Source organism: Cetorhinus maximus, chromosome 15, assembly GCF_964194155.1.
Source record: "Cetorhinus maximus chromosome 15, sCetMax3.hap1.1, whole genome shotgun sequence".
NCBI classification, from domain to species: Eukaryota; Metazoa; Chordata; class Chondrichthyes; order Lamniformes; family Cetorhinidae; genus Cetorhinus; species Cetorhinus maximus.
Window position 1 is genome coordinate 19,941,340 of NC_135893.1, and position 22,279 is coordinate 19,963,618.

At 43.6% G+C, this 22,279-nt stretch overlaps 2 protein-coding genes across 2 annotated transcripts in view; one reads left to right on the forward strand and one right to left on the reverse strand.

Moving 5' to 3' along the window:
* Nucleotides 1-3,700: 3,700 nt before the first annotated feature.
* Nucleotides 3,701-7,067, forward strand: LOC144690458 (C-type natriuretic peptide prohormone). Its single transcript, XM_078557983.1, has 3 exons — nucleotides 3,701-3,889; nucleotides 4,449-4,783; nucleotides 6,676-7,067. The coding sequence occupies exons 1-2, from the start codon at nucleotides 3,800-3,802 to the stop codon at nucleotides 4,767-4,769; spliced, it is 411 nt and encodes a 136-aa protein (XP_078414109.1). The 5' UTR covers nucleotides 3,701-3,799; the 3' UTR covers nucleotides 4,770-4,783; nucleotides 6,676-7,067.
* Nucleotides 7,068-9,936: 2,869 nt separating this feature from the next.
* Nucleotides 9,937-22,279, reverse strand: part of clcn6 (chloride channel 6) — a 47,938-nt gene continuing 35,595 nt past the window's right edge. The window contains exons 19-23 of the mRNA XM_078557984.1: nucleotides 20,445-20,602; nucleotides 18,875-19,031; nucleotides 16,307-16,414; nucleotides 13,854-13,979; nucleotides 9,937-12,642 (exon numbers count right to left, since the gene is read on the reverse strand). Of these exons, the coding sequence (XP_078414110.1) occupies nucleotides 12,562-12,642; nucleotides 13,854-13,979; nucleotides 16,307-16,414; nucleotides 18,875-19,031; nucleotides 20,445-20,602 (630 nt within the window). The 3' untranslated portion in view covers nucleotides 9,937-12,561. The remainder of the gene's footprint in view (nucleotides 12,643-13,853; nucleotides 13,980-16,306; nucleotides 16,415-18,874; nucleotides 19,032-20,444; nucleotides 20,603-22,279) is intronic.

The window sequence follows — 22,279 nt, forward strand, 5'->3', positions numbered from 1 at the left end:
CCTTTAATAATTACATGAAGAATCTATGTATAATCCAAAATAGAAACTGGGCTGAGGGCAGAGTGGGCACAGTCTCGATTTAGGGCAGGGAGGTGGCGAGTTCAGCTGCGAACGTCCTGCCCTCAAGCATTAGCTCATATTTTCAATTGTTCCCCACTAAGTGTGCCAGGGCGGACAGATCCCATCAAATGCTGAAAAATGCTTGTCGAGGCGGAAGCCAAGACCTCAACAAGCAAAATACAGCGCTTGCTGGAAATCTGAAATAAAAAGAGAACATGCTCGAAATACTCAGCAGGTCTGGCAGCATATGTGGAGAAAAATACAAGAGTTAACATTTCAGGACCATAACAAGGATAGCGCATGACATTGATGACACTAAGACAGTTTTTAAAGGCGCGTAAGAGGCTGATGCATATTACCCGTGTCCAGTTGGTGATACCTCCAATCCAGATCCGAGAACCCACAATCAGGAGAATGCAACTGCTTTAAACCACGTTGGAATTAGTTTTAAATAAGGGACGCACTCATTTTAAGGCGGGTAATTTTAAATTTGGGCCATGTTTATCAAACGGGCAACATCGAATTTGCCGCCCGATTTTCCCTTCATCTGAAAGGGGAATGGAGCGAGGTGTACAATGGGAGACTCATTCCAATAGCGTCCATTTTACACCGTCGCTCAACATTAAAATTCTCTTCCTTTAGAGGGTTTATTTACTGACCAAACCTAATACAATGCAGGTTGACGGATTCCGGTCTATGTCGAAGGACCGCAACTGAATGACTCACAAAAATGATCCAAAAGACAAGGTCGTCTAGAAGTGTACGCACTGACATGTCCAACACAAAAGAAAGCTGTATCCCAGAGTTCAATAACTAGATAGGCCCGACTGGTAGTTTTGAAAACAGCTTCAAATCTAAAGGAACGTGATTAGAAACAAAAGTTGCCGGGAGGGGGAGGGAGGTGGTTCATTTATTACTAAAGTCAGTTATGAATTTTTCGCAAGGAATGTATTGCAGACCCAGGGAGTAATATCCGTGAGTTCTTCCGATCAACCACGATTACTTCGGCGAAAGGCCCAAGGGAGCTCCGGGGGCACAAACATAAAAATTGCGTCTACACATTTTCCCGGGGTTTCCACTAATCTTTCCCTGGGCGAATGATCGGGAGAAACTCTTCGGAAAATTGCCCATAGATTTCAGTGCTTACACCATGTGGGGCGCTCAAGGAAACCAAGCAGCGAAAATGCAGAACAGTAAAATAGTAATGTTCAGTTATTCAACTGTAAACCATTAAAAACATTTCCAGTCGGTCTTATGGGTTGCCCCTAGTACGCCGCCAAATAAATTTTTCATCCATTGGATAAAAGCTGGAACTTGTGTGAGATCCGAAACGTCAGGTGGCAGCCAATCGCACCCTATTTGCAGTTTCAACCTTCACCCGACTATCCTTCCACTCCACCCTTCAGCCAACGTGTTTCCGGGCCAAGTGAGGGAAGAGGGGAATGTTCTGTACATGGTTTTAAAAAGCACAAGCTACAGAAAGGCCACATTCCCCATCCTGTTTTCATACAAATGGAAGCAAACGTGGTCATGAGTTTTGTCCCGGATGCCCTACATGTTGTCTGATAAAAACCCATTGTCCAACAAATCTTTCACCCTTTGGACACCCAGCCTGAAACTTTCGGGTCCGAGGTGCAGCAGCGTTACAAAGTCTTTCATTCTGGAAAACTACTAAAAACATTGACAAGTATGTCAGCTGATGATTATTTAAATCAGTGAGAAAAGAGGCTAACAAATGTGTATTAGAGTAGGAATATTGTGCGTTGCGGAACTAAATTACCAGAATGAATCTTAAGAATCATAAGAACAAAAAATGCTGGAAGTACTCAGCAGATGTGGCAGCATCTGTGAAGAGAGAAACAGGGTTAACGTTTCAGATCGATAACCTTTATCAGTTCTGATTTTCTGTTTTTATTTCAGATTTCCAGCATCCGCAGCATTTTGCATTAATGAATCATAAATTGCTTTCTCCTATTGGTGCAGGGTAACGCGTCTCCAACCCTCCAGTGAAATAGTGCGAGAATGTCATGTTTTTCCATACATTCACTTAAAGTGCACAAACATTAGCCATTATTAAAAAGCTCGGCATAACTATTGCATCGTTCCATTTCACTAATGTTAAATAAGTAAAATCTATGGAGCAAACAAGTACAATTCTAAATAACTCGAAGTTTATTTGACCGCCGTATCTGATAGTGGTTAACAATATCTTGAGATAATGGAGACAAGCGTTGTCTGGTCCGACCATCCAATTATCTCCTGTCAGATAGCTGACAGATCCCTAGAACTTTCTGCATTGCACAGTGCAATCTGCTATGTTATGACACAACTCCTAAAGCATTCCATGCAGCCATAGGCTGTGGCTTGCTGTGTCATTTCTTTAAAAGGTTACAGTTTTTGTAAGGATGTTCACTGTCACATCTCAAAGTCATGCCACTTTATTAACCTCTCAAAATACATCGTCTGTGCAAACTGAATAAAATCTGGCATGTTACCCAATTTTCTGTCTCCTCGCAGGTTCCAACAGGTTACCATTTCATTAATGGGCACCGAGTTTAAGTCGTTCTTCCGTTAGCCAATAAGCAAGTGCGCCACGAACAGTGAACAGGTTTAATATTTGTACATGCAATGTATTAAAGAGTGAAAGATCTTGCCTTTCATGACCTCAGGATGCACAAAGGCGCTTCACAGCCAGTAAAGGAGTATTTTTGTAGTCACTGTTGTAATGTATTGGTGGCATTTGTAAAGATATGCATATATAAAGCTCACGCTAAAAATGCTTAAAGTATCAATGACCCACGTAAGTCCCGGTACTGAATGTCACAGGCCAGTGTTGGGATTTGATTCTTTCTGAACAAGCATTCCTGGTAGCTGGTAAAATATTACTTTCTTTGTATCCGCCTGAAGGAGAAAATAGTTCTCACAGATTGAATCTCTGTCGCTTCTATCTGTGCCATTCACATTACTTCATCAGGCAGTGGAAGGTGTTTATTGGGTATACTACGTGTTGTTTTGATATATCGCGCAGAAAGTGCATTGCCTATTATCGGAACATAGACAGCACCTGAAATCAGTTGAGTCTTGGAAACTTCTTATACTATATTACAACACAATGAAAAGCTAATGGAACAGTGAGTGACTGGAAGTATTGTTTATTTTATGAATATATTACTAAAGCAAAAGGGGAAAATCTTCGCATTCTTTACGCACCCCCGTTCTCAGTTTTTCCCGGTTAATTCTACACTGAGTAGTTTATTTTAATGTTAAATTGTAATTTACTCTTAAAAATCCTTTCTGAAGCGACAACTGTTGGGTCAAGACAAAATTGGACAACTCGATGTTACATTCATTTTGATTCCCCTTCGGCACTGCAACCCAAAGACCTAGGGTATGCAGACTGAATTGATGCGCAACTGTTTAAAACTGCACAACTCCCTGCCACAGTGGCATCATATCTGTAACTGACTTTACCATATAAGTTAAACTACTCCATCCACAAACACATCCTATCACCTAGTGACATTTCCCGTATTTACTATTATCTTTATCGCAGGGAAGTGACGGAATGAGATTAATAAATTAATATTTGGAATATTCGTTCACGGTGGGATGACGTCAGCCAGCATGGAAATAAAAGACCCAGAGTCTGAGCACAGAAGCAGCAGGGAAAGAGGGAGCAAGTGAAGAAACTAATTCGCGGTGAACAGTCCAACCCAAATCAGAAACTCAAGGAGAGAAGATGAGCGGACAAATGAGTTTCTACTGCGGACTCTTGCTTGTACTTCTGGTCCATGCCCAAGCTAGACCAAGATCAGATGACAGCCTGCAGGTAAGAGGTCCAAACGCCAGGTTACTGGAAGGACGATCCGTGTGTTTGTGGTGTCCAGGCTACAGCTGAAATAGTCAGCGCTGGCCAGCAAATCACACCAATGGCTTCAGTGGTCTCAGACCACTCTGGCTATTGCTGATCCGCTAGGAGTGGACACGGTCGAGGCGAGTTATATAGTTCATCCTCCATTGTCTGCTGTTGATAATTAGGTAACGCTACGCTTCAACTATTTATTTGACAACTAGCAAGGGGATTATCAGAAATCCCCCGTCCATTGAATTGAAACACCGGAGTATTACCTCCTGTTTGGGGTCGAGCTAACCAACCATAGACAGCGAAGGAGTAGGTTTTTAGCTGTCACTAACTAACCACTAAACGGCATCTTTGCTTCCTTTCTGCATAGACTTGGCTGATGTTTCAGAGAGTTTCATAGCTGTAAGTTCCAATCAGATCGCCGTACATATGGATTATGTTTGATGTAAATTCCAGCACTTTTCTGAGCTATGCCCACAAACAATTAGATCTGGTGTCTAAATCCTACCAATTCTCTCACTTTCAGATCTTATCCAGGCTTTTGGAAGATGAATATGGGCACCACTTCCCCTCAGACGAGCTGAACAATGAGGCACAAGAAATGTCGCCAGTCGATTCCATTCCCGAACTCAACGCTGACCAGTCCGATTTGGAGCTTCCCTGGGAGCGCGAATCCCGAGAGATTGGTGGCCGACCTTTCCGTCAGGAAGCAGTCCTGGCCCGTCTCCTGAAAGACCTTAGCAACAATCCTCTGCGGTTTAAAGGCAGGAGCAAAAAGGGGCCATCACGGGGCTGCTTCGGCGTGAAACTGGACCGAATCGGTGCCATGAGCGGCCTGGGCTGTTAGCGGCTTGTTTAAAGGTAAGAGCGGCACTGAGATCATTGCCGATGTGTTTTACAGGTGGAATGGTTCACATAAACAGTGCAGTGGGTCAAAAAGGCACATTCCGCCCCACACAGCGACGGAATGGTTTAAAACCACTAAACCGACCTGGAATAAGATTACTATGGACAGGGATTGTTTCTAAAATAACCCACTGCGCTGGGAAGTAGATAACCCATAGGCTGGGATCTGAACTCTCCTGCCGGCACATGCCCTTTTCACTACCAAATAGCTGCGGCTAAAAGGTCAGTGATGGTGTGTTTGGTAAGGATTGTGCACTTATATAGTGTGTGCACTTGTGCACTTCACTATAGTGAAGCTAATGCCTGCACATTCAATGCACCCTTAATGATTCTTCAGTTTCCAACTTAGCTCCTGACTAATTATGCCCCGGTGAGTGCTGGTCTCTTCGACTCTTATTAAAAGGTTTAAAACCGATTGTTTTCAGTGCACGATCTCTATGGCATTTATTTCTCAGACTTTCCAAGGATTCAAGAAAGACCAAACCCGCAAATCTACCTCAAGTTTTCAATTTCAGCACCTTGGACACATCCAACCAGCTCTTCCTCCTGTCCTCAATCCATTCTTCGCCTTCCTCTCCTCAACCCTGTGTCGCGACTTCATTTACCCGCTTAGGTTCCATACCCCTTCATTTCATTGCCTAGGAAAACCTGTTGATTTTAGTTTTGAAAATTTCAATTGACAACCCCAGCTTCTGACGCTTTTTAAGAAGGTTACAGATTTACACTATCTTAGTTCTAATCTTAAGGCTATGCCCTCTTGTTCTGGACTCTCCCGCCAAAGAATAGCGTTTCTCTCTACCCTATCAAATCCTTTAATCGTCTTAAGCACCTCAATCAGATCACCCCTTAATCTTCCATATTCGAGGGAATGAGTGCTTAGTCTAAGCAACCTGTCTTCCGAATTTAAACCTTTTAGGTCAGATATCATTCTGGTGAATCTGCACTGCACTCCCTCAAAAGACAATATATCTTTCTCGAGGTGCAGTACCTAGAACCAAAACAGTACTCCAGATGAGGTCTAACCAGAGTTCCAAAAAGCTTTAACATTACTTCCACTTTGTACTCCAGTCCCAGTAAGATAAAGGCCAATATTCCAATAGCCGTTTTAACGATTTTTTTGTTCCTGTCCACTACCTTTTAATGATTCCTGTATTTTGACCCCTAAATCTCTCAGCTCTTCCACAGTTCCTAGTTTCTCAGCCATAAACAGCCTAGCTGTAAGTCTAAGATTATGCCCCATCATTCTGGACTCCCTTGCCAGAGGAAATAATTCTTCTCTATATGCCCTACCAACTCCTTCAATCATTTTAAGGGCCCCAATTATATCACCCCCTAATCTGCTATCCTGGAGGAAACAGAAGCCAAATTATCCCTAACTACATCATTAACTCCCAGCCCTGTGCCTAACCCTAATACCAGCTCCCTTTCCCCACACGCCCTCTCCACACTGCCATCCCTAACCCTTTCACTCTAACACCAGTTCCGAGCTCACATCTATGCTCATCTTACCATGCACTGCCAGCCCAATTAAATATTTATTGTAAAGATTCTTTTTTAATGGGCCTCTTTGCTCAGCCATGGAAGAAATATTTCCAAGACGCTGTCCATATATGGTTAACAAGGGCCCTTTTCAGCTGAGGTTTACTGTGTATGTAGTCTTTTAGAGGTAGACCAATAAGAAAGGAAGGCCACGGCCTCGCTTTACAATGAAGGGCCTCAACTCAATTCATCACTTTTAATCTCAAACTTTTCAACCAAGAGTTAGATCTTGGGGCTTAGTTCAAAAGTTGGGTCTTGCACTGTGGATGGGTGTTGCTCAGCTCATTGTCTTCTCTCTTTTTCCTAAGGTCTGACTCCGGGAGCAACACTGCCGGCACTGCCTTTTCATCAACCTTCCCACATTTAATTCACTCCTCTGATTTTTGCTCCACAAACTCTGACTGATGACAAGTAGTGTCCCACCTGTAGACTGTTTACAAGCTCGACTCTTGGATTAAATCTTTAATGTACATACAGTGCCAGCTGCTATTTAAACAATATTTAATTCTATTTATATTAATTATGAAACTATTTATTTGTATTGTATTTGTTTTTTGTTGCTGTGACACTGACAGTCAGTCACTTGCTGTGAGCTCTGGTGCAGATTAAACAAAGCCATCAGTGGAGTTGGTATTTTACCTTCAGTACATGTAGACACTGTGTATGGAACCCACTGCAGAATAAAATTTAAAGTAAATAAGCGTCCGAGAATCATTTCAGAACTATGGTTTCAGGTGTTTGAACCGAGTTCACTTTCCAGTTTCAGTTTCTTCAATTAACTCCATCCAGCCCCTGGGGGACCAGCACTCATTTTGTCCATTTTAAAGTTCAGCACTTGGACCACAGGCTGAGACACGGAGAATCCTCTGGTTCCTTCTTCACAACTTAAAAGCCGTGCCAGTCATTGTTACATTTCACCTGAACCCAAATATTTTGGCCCATTATTTTCTAAAAATGAATGATCCAATACCTTAATCTCACCTCAAAAGCATAGAAAATGAAATTTCACAACACAATTTGGTGCTTATTAACTTCATTGCAGAAAACTGAGGTGGTTATGACTGTGATTCTCCATGCCAGTGAGTGTGTGGTGTTCACCCAGGGAAGCAGGTCCTGGGGACCCAGGGATGAGCTTGGGGAGCAAGTTAACACGGGGATTCGCTGTCTCCCCATTGGGAATTCAAACTCCCTGCAACGTGAACACACCCGAGCAATGAGTGGACTGTGAGGTTAAAGCTCTGCTGCTTAACCTCCCATCACAGTCATAAATGGAAATAATGCGGCATCATTTGCAGCAAAACTTAAATCATTTCCACAGCAGCAAAGCATAACTTGGGAGTTGGGTTCCTCACTGACCCAAACAGAAATCCCATTAGATACTGGACCACAGCCCCCAGCCTGCCCCATCATCCATCCCTGTTCCCGGGATGCCCCATCATCCCTCCCCGGGAACCCACCTCACCCATACCCCTCCCTGGGGCCACCCCCTCGCCGGGACCCCGCCTCCACTACACCCCTCCCTGGGAGCACCCCTATCCCACACCCCTGCCCGGGAGCACCCCTATCCCACACCCCTCCCCGGGACCATGCCCCAATGCCCTCAGCAACCCCCCCCCCCAATCCCCCGGGACACCATCCCCCCCACCCCCCAATCCCCTGGGACACCATTCCCCCCCCCCCACCAATCCCCTGCGACACCATTCTCCCCCCCCCGCCCCCCCCCAAGGACACCATCCTCCAAATCCCGCCCCCCCCCATCCCCTGGGACACCATCCTCCACCCCACCCCCCCCAATCCCCTGGGACGCCATTCCCCATCCCCCCCCCCCCAACTCCCCCCAATCCCCTGGGACACCATCCTCCATCCCCCGCCCAATCCCCTGGAACACCATCCCCCATCCCCAAGAACACCATCCTCCATTCCCCCCCACCCCCCAAATCCCCTGGAACACCATCCTCCATCCCCCCCGCCCCCAATCCCCTGGAACACCATCCTCCATCCCCCCGCCCCCAATCCCCTGGGACACCGTCCCTCACCCCACAGGACACCATCCCGCACCCCCCAATCTCCTCACTTCCGGTCCCTCTACACCCGGACCGCATCACAATAAATAACGAAGAAGCTCAATGTACCGGGCTCCTCGGCCATGGAGGCAACACACTCCTGCCTCGCTCCCGAACGGCTGCCCGTGTCTATCAGGTCCACATCGTCCCGCGGGTCAGTGTCAGGCCGCCTTCACGCGCCGGGTTCGTTAACAGCCTCGCGCTCTCCGCATACGATCACCCACTTCCGGTTCGCGCCACTTATCTGCGCCACGTTACCCACCAATCATTGGCATTCGCTCAGCTCCAATTGGATGAGGCGCAGGTGTTACAGCCGTCAGGAAAGGTTGAACGTACAAAAGGGAGTGACCCTTGTGATATGAGACTATATATTGGTTGGGAGACAGGAGACAGGGAATGGAGATATAGGGTAGGTATTCTGATTGGCAGAATGTAAGGGGTGCTCCCCATGGATCTATTCTGAGGCTTCAGTTTTTCACCATGTTTATTATTAGCTTGGATTAAGGAATAGAGTTGTATATCCACATTTGCAGATTACAACAAAAATCAGGAACAGGAAGTACTGCGGGTGGGAGAAGAAAGTTAAAGGTTACAAATTGATTAAGCAAGACTATGGCAAATAGATTTCAATGTGGGAAAACATGAGGTCATTCATTTCAAATCCAGAAAAGGTAAACTTGAATATTCTCTAAATAGTGGGTAAGAAATGCAGAGGATCAAAAAAATTTGAGAGTCCAAGTTCACAAATCATTGAAAACTAGTCAGGTACAAACAGTAATCAAAAAGATAATTGAATGTTGCCCTTTGTCTTAAATGAGTTGGGATACAAACTTTTACAACTCCGGTAACTATATCAGCCGTGACTCAGTTGATAACACTCTCGTCTCTGATTAACAGGTTTCTGGGCTCAAGGCCTACTCGAGGGCTGGGACACAAAGATTTAGGCTGACACTGGAGTGTTGCAATATCAGAAGTGCTGTCTTTTGGCTGAGATGTTAAACTAAGGCTCCATCTGCCTGCTAGGATGGATGTAAAAGATCCCACAGCACTATTTTGAAGAGGAGCAGGGGAGTTATTGTGTCAAGGCCAATAATTATCCCTTAATCAACATCACAAAATAAATTATCACATTACTGTTTGTGGGTGTTTGCTGTGCACAAACTGGCTGCTGCATTTCCTACCATTACAACAGTAGCTACACTTCAAAAGTACTTCATTGGCTGTAAACATCTTGATTAGGTCATCTGAACTTGAGGGAAATACAAACTCAGTTTATGCAATCTGCCCTCAATGTAACCTTCTAAGCCCCGGTATTAATCTGGAGGGTGCAAGAAGTTGAAGGAAGTACCAGCCTACAGAGACAAACCAACTCTAAAATCATCAATTTAACAATGCCACACAATCCCTAAGAAAATGCTGAGGAAATATGCTTGGGCAACAAATGCTGGCATAGCCAGGAACACCTACATCCCATGAAAAAATATGAACAAGAGTGCTGGATCAACATTTGCAGGATCACAAATGGGAATGTTTATTATAATGTAACCTAATCTTTAAAAAAATTACAGAAACAGAAATTTTAAAAACATGGAATAAAAAAATAAAATGAGAATTATATTTGGCTTCAGAAGCTTCTCAATGTAAAATAATTAGCTCATATCAAATAATAAGTGCAAATATGACAATGTGATAATACTCAAATCACAGCAACTATGGTATCATCCACCATACTGAATATTCCAAGTTTTACAGACAATTGCAACATGGGCCAAAGACTGCAGTCCAGGTCAGGTTTGTACACCTGGTGAACTCCTTGTGTTTTCCCCTCCTTGAAAGTTGTGGGCCTGGAGGTTTGGAAAGAGCTGCTTTTAGCACTGTTGCCTGTGATGAATAAATCCTAATCAGAGGGGTGATCTGTATCAATGGCCCCAAATATCTGAATTAACGGGAACCTGGAATTCTAGTGTTCTTGGTGCACGGTCCTGGGGCCCCATGGTACCGAGTCCAGGCCAACTCTGCCTCAAATGTCTCAAAATTGAATTCAAACTAAACTTGCCTCTTGCCTTAGAAATTGTGCCAAGATTCACACAACAGGCAACAGGCAAGTGTTCTGCAATATCCCACAGGTAAAAACAGGACTGAAAAAAGCACTTTACAATAAATATCTCCGAGATCATTTAGAGTTATTGTGCCAAAACTGGGGAAAATTTTGCTTTTACCTCTTACAGAGGATGGGGCTTTAGCTCATCACATACCAGGAGCATTTCTGAAACACAAAGAACAAATACTGCTGGTGTGTACAATATTTTAAATTGCCAGGGTTCAGGTCAACAAGGGATGCTCAGTAATATATAATGTTGTAACAATGATCAAAACTTGGAAACTACACATTAGCCATTACTGTCTCCTTAGGCCAATCAGGTGCATGAAATGCTGAAAAACAAAAATAAGATTTCTAATAAATCACTGTTCTTTTAAATGCGCTTTAAGGTAAGTTCCAAGCACACAAACTCAAAGGTAAACATTCAATTGTATAAAATACAGAATTATGAAAAAAAGGAATTCAACAAAGCCCTATGAATGAAGGCTCCATATTGGAGCCTTTCCCTTTCACTTATGAGTTGCTAATCTGGGTTCCCTTTGTGTAGTGTAACATTTCACATACAGTTTGCTTCTTTAAAATCAATTTTAAAACAAGGAATTGTTTTTCTTCAAGTATCTGAACTACAAAGTTACAGAAAACAAGATGACAGATTCATCCTGCCCTCACTGGATATGCAAATTTCATTTGTCTTATAATTCAGAAGCCCAGGTGAGCAGGTGAGTCCCACAACGCTATGGCTAAGAGTGTGGAAAAGACCAGGGAAAGGCATCTTGTCAGTTTCTAAATTATTTCACAAGAATCCTCAACTAGCAGCCTCCTTTTCTCACTGATTCCAGCAGCTTTTGTCAACAGATACATGTCTTCAATCACCTTAATCCCTCCTCCTCAGCCTGGGTTGTTGTACTGACAACTCTGCTAAAATTACAGCTACCAAGAAATCAAAGGATTAATTTGGTACATCATTATACTGAACCCAATTCAATTTCTTTCATACCTGCCACTGATTATTTTCTTGAATGTGATCACAGGTCAGTGATATTTTTTATTGTGTTAGTGTCATGCAATACATTATTTGCAGTGATTGGGGGAGCTGTACATCCCAAATTGTAACCCAAACCACGTTACCATGGAGATCACAGCAAGGATATCACTACAAAGCTGGATTGAACTGTAGTGGTTACTAACGGCAACAGAAACTCCTCCCACCAGGAGAGTGTGCCACTCTGAAATGGAACAAACTGGGAATGCTGGAAATACACAGCAGGTCCTTCAACAGATAGGTCATTGTTTGAGGTGAAGTTCTTAACTTCGATCATTTCAGTTGAGGACAATATATTCCCAATATTTTATGTCTGTATTGTTCAAACCAAACCTCAGATTTGTGCCCATGAACAAATTTACCTGCAGAATTGCAATATCCAGTGATTCTGTCTGCAGTTTTAGTGTTTGAACAAAATGCCATAGAAACAAAAGAATAGTTAGTATTAGTCTGTTATCTATTTCTGATTTGGTTAGTAAACACCTCTGATTTTGCCTCGTTAAGTGTTTTTATGTTTTGTGCCTTTTCAAGACCATTTTGATACTGATCTGATTGACTGTGAACGCTGTGCAAAGTCAGCCAACTGCAAAACTGAATAAAATGTTCAACTGGCTTCATGTACTGCAAAATCCTCATTGCTGGAGGCCCAACTTCAGAAGCTTAGCTAATATAAAATAAACCCTTCCCTTTCACTGCTTCCCTGTCTCACATGAACACAGATATACAAACACTGCAGTTAATTCCACAATTAACAAAATCAGCACCATCTACTTTAAACAGGTGCGAGTAGTGCTGTGAATCATAGACTAATGTCAGGGGCTAAGGTCCTTCAGTGGCTGTCGCTTGTTAATTTGATGCCTGTTTAGCAGGTGAATGAGGGCGGCACTGGCACCAAGGAATGTCCTGCCTTATCAGATGGCCCCTGAAAATCAAAGCCGTTGCAGTGTAGAGTAAAAGATTCTGGAATGTTGCACTGTGAAGAAGAGGATCACATCGTCATGTTGTGCTGCCTCAGTTTCATCAATAGAAAATCGTGGCTTAAGTTGTGTCGTGTGATGATTCCAACAATCTAACGCAAAAGTAAAATAAAAATAGATTCAGGTGAAAGGATTTCATCAGAGTCCACATTCACATTCAGTCCCTGAAAATGCCCTTCCTCTTCTCCTCCTCCCTATTTTTATTTTGTCAAACCTGTCACTAAATCACATCCATTCCACACTCTGAAGTGATTTTCATTAGGTATGATAGTGCTTTGCCAATAGGCAGGTCAGAAACTGAAGGAACATGTGCTGAACTCACTGGGGGAAGATGGTGGCATAGTGGTAATGTCAATGGACTGGTAATCCAGAAGCCCAGGCTCAAATCCCACCATGGCAGTTGGTGGAATTTAAATTCAATTAGTAAATCGAGTCTTGGTAATGGTGACCATGAAACCATCATTGATTGTTGTAAAAATCCATCTGGTTCACTAATGCCTTTTGGGAAGGAAATCTGCCATCCTTCTAGCATCTGCAGCTATTGTGATCCACAGACTATTTGAATATCTGGCTCTGATCTTACTCCAGAATCCTGCTGCAACATCAGGTTGAGCTGGATTATGCTCTTGAGTAAGACAGCCGACAGCAAATAGGGATTGCAGCTGAACTGGTAATTAAAAGCTTGCAGGTTTCCCATTTCAAATTCTCCCCGACCCACCAAAGAAATTCACGAGTGTTGGTACAAACAGGTCAACATTAAAAAAAACCCAGAAAACAGGATCCCTGAGACAGAGCCCCCAGGGTTTCATTAATAGTGCAAGGTAACCACTAAATATATCTGCCTGACTAGCTGGAATAACTGCGGTAACATGCTCAGCATTAATCAGGTTCCAACTCTCAATCCAAACTCAAAATATTTGTTAACAACTGTGCAAAGCAGACACATCAGAAACACAGATTACTCTTCAATCTCTGGGATCTCATATGTTCTCATTGTGTCTTTCTATTTTTACTAATATTTCTAAGCAAGCAGAATAGCAGCAGCTGCTGTTCTGGGATTTTAGAAACAGTGGAAAACATTTTCAGGCAAACACCAAATTGGGGAATGAGCACAGGTCAGTAACAGAAGGGACATGTACTGAACTCTCTGACTGCATACACTGATACCCTGCCTGACACCCATTAGCTGACCCCTATTGCCCCTGTTGCCCACCACCCCTCTGTACTGATCTTGTTGCCTTGACCCGCTGCCCAACCCACCGAAGCTGACCCCCACCCACTCCTCCAAAAGAATCCCACTCACCTCTCCCACAGCGTTGACCACTGTCAGGTGCCTCAGTCCCATGGTGCGGAACAGATTAAAGACCTGAGAAACATGTGTGTTTGGCGAGACTGTGTAAGGACAGGGGTTCATGTACGGAGTGATATCCTGCAGCAGAGAAAAGACAACTGTTTCAACACATGGTGACATGCCAGACTTTAATCAGGAGACAGCAACTTGCCAAGAAAACCATAGTTATCCTCTTCTGTAAACTGGTAGAGCACAACACAAATCTGCTTCCCAGACTCCAAAACTAAAGCAGACAAGTGCTTACCTTTAAACAAACATTAATGTCTGCAGTATCTCAGTGGTTGACACTCTTGCCTTTGAGTCAGAAGATTGAGAGTTCAAGACCCGCTCCAGAAATCTGAGCACATATTCTAGGCTAACACTCCCAGTGCAGTACTAAGGGACTATTGTGCTAATAGAGGTCTTTTGGATGAAATGTCTGCTTTCTCAGGTGGACATAAAGATCCAATGGCACTATTCAAAGAGAAGGGGAGTTCTTCCCGATGGCAATATTTATCCCCCAATTAACATAATTTAAAAGAGATTATCTGGTCATTGCTATTTGTTCGATCTTGAGTGCAAATTGGCTGCCATGTTTCCTACATTACAATAGTGACCGCATTTCAGTTCCACTTGTAGCACAGCGAGGGGATCTCAACTCCCCATGCCACAAAGGATCTTATTCAAAACTCAGGGCTATGTGGGAACTAACATGCTTAGTTTGAGAAGAAACAGCATGGAACTGAAGACAACTTGAGGCTAAACCCTAATCCTGGGTCAGCAGGTCTGGCCTGTCACTGTGCATTGTACATGACTGATACTGGACCAGCAAATCTGAACAAATCGGAAGGTCAATAGAGTTGGTGGTGAGGTACAGCTAGGTATTATCAGCAGCATGTAGATACTGATATATTTTTAGATGACATCACCAAGGGCAAGCATGTAGATGGGAAGGTGGAGAGAGTCAAGTATGGATCCTCCAGGGACTCCAGAGGTAATGGTGCGGGAGCATGTAGAGAAGACATTACAGGTGATTCTCTGGCTATGAATTAATAAATAGGATTGGAACCAGGTGAGTGCAGTTCCACCCAGCTGGACGATGAAGGAGAAGCAGTGGGGGAGGATGGTGTTGTCAACCATGTTGAAGGCTGTAGATAGGCCAAGAAGGATGAGGAGGATTAGTTTACCATAGTCACAGCCATGAAGATTGACTTTGATGAGGGCTGTGGCAGGAGTTGAAACCTGATTGAAGAGGTTCAGACAAGGAGTTGCAGGAAAAATGAGTATGGAATTGGGAGGCAACAAAAGCATTTAAGGAAAAACAAAATAATTCAGATGCTGAAAATCTGAACTAAATAATCAGAAAATGCTGGAAATACTCAGGTCCGGTAGCATCTGTGGAGAGGAGATTAATGTTTCCGGTCAATGACCTTTTTGTCAGAACACATTCATGGACTTTGGAGGGGAAAGGGAGCTTGGTGATGGTACAATAGTTTGCAAGGACAGAAGAATCAAAGGTAAAATTTTTTTTTTTGAGGGGGACTACTGATGACAAATTTGAAGGTGAGGGGAACAGTACCTGAGGAGAGGGAACTATTATCAGTATCAGATAACATGGGGTGCCAAGAAGGGAAGTTGGACAGTCAGCAGTTTCATGCGAAGAGGGTCAAGAGAACAGGATGTGGGTCTCATGAACAAGGCATAAAGGAAGATGGGAGAGAAAGACGCTGGTTCAGGGCTAGGGTGGGAGAGAGGCGGGAGGGAGTGGAAGTTTGGCTTTGTGGGCTAGGGGAAGGAAGGAAAGTGGCAGAATTTTAGTGACAAAGTCGTCGATGAGTTCCTTGCAGGTGGGGGTGAAGGAAAGAGGAGTTGAAGGAGGGAGTTGATAGTGGAGGTGGTGAGGATTTATCTTTCCAGTCAGGGATTATTGTGGAGTAGTTAGCAGTTTAGGCAGAGGAAAACAGAACTCAACATATGTTCCAGTCAGATCTGAATATGTGAATGTACAGCTAAACCAGTTTTACAGCATAAACGTTCAACAAATAAGGAAGAGCAAATAAAATTTAAAATAAAAATGAATTTAGTTAACTACAAACACCTGCAGGAATGCCAAATGATTAATCCCTAGTACAATGCAGCCACTTTGGGTTTATGCTGAGATGCTAAATGAAGACTCTAGGGCCCCCCAGTGGCTATTAACAGACATTCATGAAAACCAGCAGCAACAAGGCCAGCAATGGGAAGGGAAGCATTCAACAACAATTATTGCCCTGCACAAACCCACACCTCTCCCTAAAACATTACATAAACGATGCAAAGTTAGACCAAGCTCTCTGTGCACTGTCCACACAAAACTAATCAACCAGGTCGTAAGCAACTTCTGGCCCCCCAATCCACTTGTACCTGAGACCCCAACAAGCACTTACCACAATCATACGTGGGTTGAGGAGGGTCAGGTCGAGGTCATGAACGTCAGGGTATCGTGGATAATCTTCAGTCATCTCCGAATAGGACAGTCGCGGTTGCATCGAACTCTGAAACACAGTGAGAGCGTGGCTTAAGAGCAAGTGATAAATGCGAAACGACCAACACAAGGTAACTACTCTTGAGAGAGGATATTCGGTGAATATCTTAGGCCATTCACTCAAAATGATTCAATTTCAGCCCGAATGCTACATCTAATTGCTCCTCTAATGAACCCAGGGTTTCCCACTCCCCCACACTGTCCAGGAGTTCATTTGGTTATGAAAATCTTCCCGGCGTGGGTCCTAAATTTACCTATTCCTAGTTTGAGACTGTGTCTTCTTGTCTTATTCTCTTTTTAATTAAAGTGATATTCCATATTTAGTTTTCCCATGCTGTTTATTATCTTGTAACTCTCTCAAAACCCTCCTTCCATGGCTCAAAATACAAGTTTATCCTCAACTCTGACCTGGGACCCTGGTGATCAGCCTCTCAGTTCTTGTCTGCATTTTTCCCAGTACTTCAATGTATCCCTTGGATCTCAGTGACCAGAATTAGATGAGGTGCAGTGTGACCAGACTCCTGTACAGTTTGATCAGGATTCCCTCCAACGGTCAATGTTGGCTACATAGTTCAGCATTCTCTTGGCTTTTCTGATTTCAGCTCTGCACCAGCTGGAGATGTTAAATCCAATAAGACTAAGTCTTTTACCTTCATTTTTGGCGATTCCACAAGATCAACTTCACTTACCTCCCAGGAATTCATATATTAGGCTACACCACTACCTTTACATGCTCCAACTAAATACATTTAACATACTTTGAATTCAGGCATATTTCTAATAATTACATCATAGCTTCACAATGCAATAACTGTCAACAATTACATAATTTTATTTCTAACACTTCTACCACCCAAATATCTTACTGCAAATCTGCCATCTTTTTATGGCCGTCTGTCTGTCTTTGGCTGGTTTCCAGCTATGTATGTCTCTGCTTCTGTGTCTGCACCTTCTTGTTGCCCAATCATCTTCACTACGAACAGAGCTATCTGAGATCCAGTTACCTACCTGTCCATACCCCGTCTATTTGATTTAAAGGCTTTTTGATTGCTGCTTTGATGCTACTTACATGTCCCTTCACTCCCACTTGGTCTAGGAGGTATATTTCTCAAACACCAGTTCTCACGGATGCATTGCCTGTCCCTTATTATTATCTCAGTTCTCCTGGTAAATTCATTTTGTATCCAAAACAATGGAAATATACCAGTGAAGAGATTCTTTTCTCCCCATTTTATGAAGTTTTCCTCGCAGTGGTTTTCCCTGGACCTTCTGCAGTGATTGTCACCACAAAATTTAGCCCAGTTTTCTTAAAATATTAGGCCTGAACTTAAGTGGATTGGCAATCAGTGTGAGACTGCCACTCCACTCTGACTTACTTACCTTTAAATTTTTTCGATCCTGTCTCGCCCAACCTTCCAACTCAGACTAAGGAAGGACTGTGCAGTGCAGCATGCTCTTGAGGCCTTCAGCTAAGCGCTGCTGAATCGGAGGCAAGGAGGCTATGCCCATTTTTTTTACGGCACTAGCTGCAATGAAACAGGCGAGTTTAAAGGTCCAGCCACTTTCAAGCCAGGGAGAAGGTAGGTTTGTCAGGCAAGTTGTTAGAATTTGGTGGGGGGGGGGGGGGGGGCGCGCGCGCGCCATCACCCAGTCGGGGCAGGGGTGGGTCTGCCAAGGGGGTGGGGAGTTGGTGGATGTCAGCCACTCGAGCTGGGAGGGGTAGGGAAGAGTGTTGGGTATTGGTCAGTCATGGAGTTGAGGGGACAGGGGGGTTGTGTGTGTGTCCTGTGAGGGGTAAGATAGTAAAATAGTTGCCCGGAAGCTATAAGTGGTTTTAATTCTTCTAACATTTTCCAGGTAGCTCTTGCTGTATGACAGTCAGGACCATCTGAAGTTTGCGATTTAAATTTCAATTTTCAGATGGTTCCCAGTGCAGTGCAATTGCCCATGGAAAGTTTGCACTGCCCAGGCAATCGCCATGCAATCCTTACCTGGGAACTTACAAGGGTTCCCACTGCATCTTTGGGGTACCTCCCAGATATGACGGCCAGGAGCTTGGAAGTAATGGCCCATTATTCAAGTCAATTAGAAAGATGACTGTTTGTGCTTCAAATGGGAAATTATGTGGGTACTCAATATGTATTAAGACTCACAAAATAAGTAGGGCTGTCTCCATAGACTTCCAAATGAATATGAAATAGGATATTCAGCAGCTAACAGACCTGAAGCTTTAACTTTGTTTCGCTCCCCACAAACCCTGCCAGACAAAATGAATGAGTTCACCCTGTATCTAACCCATGCTGTACCTGCCATGGGCACGTTTTGACATTTGACACCAAGAGTCATCCCGTTACTCTGCAAAATATTCATCTTCTGGATCAGCACAAAAATTCACTACCATGAATAATAATATACATATGCTGGATTTTAAGAAATAATGAGAAAGGTAAAGGTGCTTTCAGGCACTTACCGAATGGGTCTCCGAGTAGCAAACCCCGCGCACAAGCAATGTAACCAGCTGTGATCTCAGAATAAGGCCATGAAAGGTTAAAGGTCGAAAGCGTTCCTCCATTGTCCATTCTTCACTTGGAGACTGGTCAGGGTATAGATTTGGATAGGGGGCATGTCTGTACAATAGGAAGGCCAGCAGTAATTGAGTGAACACAAGTGCAAAACAGTGAACAGGACAGTTGCAAACCACCTAAAATGTATGTGTGTTTGAATATGAATGTGGACAAAATGATGGATAAAAGGTATCTCAATGTGCACATTTAAAATAACAAGCTTTCAGTCAGTTAAAATTCAAAAACCAGTTGGAGCTCCAATACACCAAAACACTTCCCTGCATCACACACAGGTCCTGCACAAATCCCAACGTAGCCCAAGATGTAACCAATTCCTTCAGTCCACTACAGATTCAGAAATTAAATAACATTTCTTCAAATATTATTTTAAAATGATTTTAGCCACAATAAAATTTACCTAGGTTCTGCCTTAAACATCCTGGGTCTACCAGATAGCCCATTGGGTAACTACTTGGTACTGAAGTCAGTTTCACATCACGCAGAATGAAGGCTCACTGGCATTTCTCACATCATCACTCAGTGTTCCTGCACCCAATGTTCCAGCAACACAGTACGCATCGCCCAGCAACGCAGTGCCCACTTCACCAGATCGAGGGCTACTCCATTTACTGCACTTTCAGGGAAGAGACCTGTACACTGTAAGCTTGAGGCCAATTGGGTTTTGCCAGTTACTATAAAAAGTCTGAGCATCGGAGAGGTACAGAGCCCCCAACCATCAATAGCGTTGATTAAAGTTACATAATTCTCTTGCACAATTCCCTGGAATGAGAAGAGGGTAGGGAGAGGATCAAGTCTGTTCAACCCTACTATTCAGTCTCTTACTGACATGTAGGCACAAAACAGGGAAGCTCATTCCCTGAATATCACCAGTGTTTTTTTTTTGTCATTCATTCATGGAATGTGGGTGTTACAAGCAAGGCTGGCATTTATTGCCCCAGTTGCCCTTGAATACAACTGGAGTGGGTTGCTAGGACATGTCAGAAGGCAGTTAAGAATTGACCATATTGACATGGGTCGGAGTCACAATCAGGCCACACCATGTAACAACAGGTTTCCTTTTCTGATGGACATCAATGAACCAGGTGGGCTTTAACAACAATCTGATAGTGTCATGGCTGCCATTATTGATATTGGCTTTTTATTCCAGATTTATATAATTGATTCAATATAAATTCCCGAGATGCTGTGGTAGGATCTGAACTTGTGTCCCCATATCATTAGTTCAGGTCACTGGATTATTAGTTCAGTAACACAACCAGAATGAACTACAGTATCAGCAGCTGCTGATTCATTAAAATGCAATAACAGACGTCAGAGCACTGATCAACAGGGCACTAACTGGCAGGCCACTGGTCAGCATGTTAAAATAACCTGCAGGTCATATAGTGAGGAAGTGGCCACTAAAGGAATTCACTGACCGGGTAAAGCCGAGGGACTGACGATCCATGCACCAACCTGCGCTCAAGCATCTGCTGCAACATGTCCTCTCCGTTCTCAGCAACCTCAGTTGTCACCAGCTCATCACACATGTTCCTCAGCTCACTGGATGGATAGGATTTCATCGACTGGCTCCGCTTGTGCTGTTCCCCGGCTCGAGTCAGGATACTCGATTTCTGCAGCAAAAGAAAAAAATAAGCTCCAAAACACAGAGAAACAGCAAAGTCACCAGAAACCTCAAATCTCAACCACGCCGCAAGCCTTAAATTTAAGTTTCATTTCAAGTTGCAGTGTATATTTAACTATCTCCAGTTATCAGTAATATAGCATCCTTGACATAGTAGAACATCTCAAGGCGCTTCACAGGAGCGCTATCAAATAAAATTTGACACCAAGTTACATAAGGAGATATCAGGACAGTTGATCAAAAGCATGATAAGAGGCAGGTATTAATAAGTTTCTTAAAGGAAGGAGAGAGACAGATGGTCTACAGAGGGAATTGCAGAGCTTAGTGCCTAAAAGAATCTGATGGTACAACCAATGATAGACAAAGGAGAGGGCAAGAGGCCAGAATTGGAATAGTGCAGTGATCTCAGAGCTGTAGGGCTGGAGCCGTTTTTCTTTTAATTTGCCCGTGGGATACGAGCATTGCTAGCAAGGGTAGCATTTATTGCCCATTGCCCTTGAGAAGGTGGTGGCAAGCCACCTTCTTGAGCCGCCAACAGTGCTGTTAGGGAGTTCCAGGATTTTGAGCCAGCTACAGTAAAGGAACAATGATATATTTCCAGATCAGGATTGTGTGTGACTAGAGGGGAACTCGCAGGTGGTGGTGTTCCCATGAGTCTGCTGCCCTTGCTCTTCTGGGTGGTAGAGATCATGAATTTTGAAGCTGCTGTTGAAAGTGGATTGGCGAGTTGTTGCAGTGCATCTTGTAAATGGTACACACTGCAGCCACTGTGTGCCAGTGGTGGAGGGAGTGAATGTTTAAGGTGGTGGATGGGGTGCCGATCAAGCTGGCTGCTTTGTTTTAGATGGTGCTGAGCTTCTTGGGTGTAGTTGGAGTTGCACTCATCCAGTCAAGTGGGGAGTATTCCATCACACTCCTGACTTGTGCCTTGTAGATAGATGGTGGACAGGTTTTAGGGAATCAGGTGGTGAGTTACTCATCGTAGAATTCCCTGTCTATGGCCTGCTCTTGTGGCTGCAGTATTTATATAGCTGGTACAGTCGATGGTGACTCCCAGAATGTTGATGAAGGGGGATTCATCGAAGGTAATGCCGTTAAACACAGTGTAGATCTGGGAAGGGGAAAAGCCATGAAAGGATTTAAACACAAGGATAAGAATTTTAAGTTGAGCTGTTGTTGACCAGTGTAAGCCAGTAAGCACAGGGGCGATGGCTGAACCATGGCAGCAAGTGAGTTAAAAGGGAATTTAAATGTCTGAACAGGATCAGATTATTGATTTTGTTTTTCTGTTCACGCTCTTTGCTTGGGCACCGTAACAAATCCTTCTGAAAAATCCCACCCTTACCCTGGCATTGTTTTTAATTACTGCCCCATTCCCAGCCTCACTTTGCTCCCCAAGTTCCTTGAATGTACTGCTGGCACTCAGCTCCCTGCTCGCCTCTCCCAAAATTCTTCAGGCTTTAAAAACTGCCTCCAAATCTATCTTTTAAATCATGCTTTTAATTGATTTTCGCCCTAATGTTAAGTCTGTTCCCACAGGTGTGAAATTCCCTGGCATGTTTTATTACACAAAAAGGTGCTAGGACAAAAATTAGATGTTTTGGTCTAGTTTCAGCTTCAGTGGTTGCATCTCTAAATCCAGTTCCCAAAACTGACTGCAGCCATG

Bases quoted from the DNA above. Each gene is read 5' to 3' on its own strand.
- LOC144690458 (XM_078557983.1), top strand. From the start codon at position 3,800: ATGAGCGGACAAATGAGTTTCTACTGCGGACTCTTGCTTGTACTTCTG. The intron at 3,890-4,448 runs GTAAGAGGTCCA...TCTCACTTTCAG, and splicing joins GATCAGATGACAGCCTGCAG to ATCTTATCCAGGCTTTTGGA.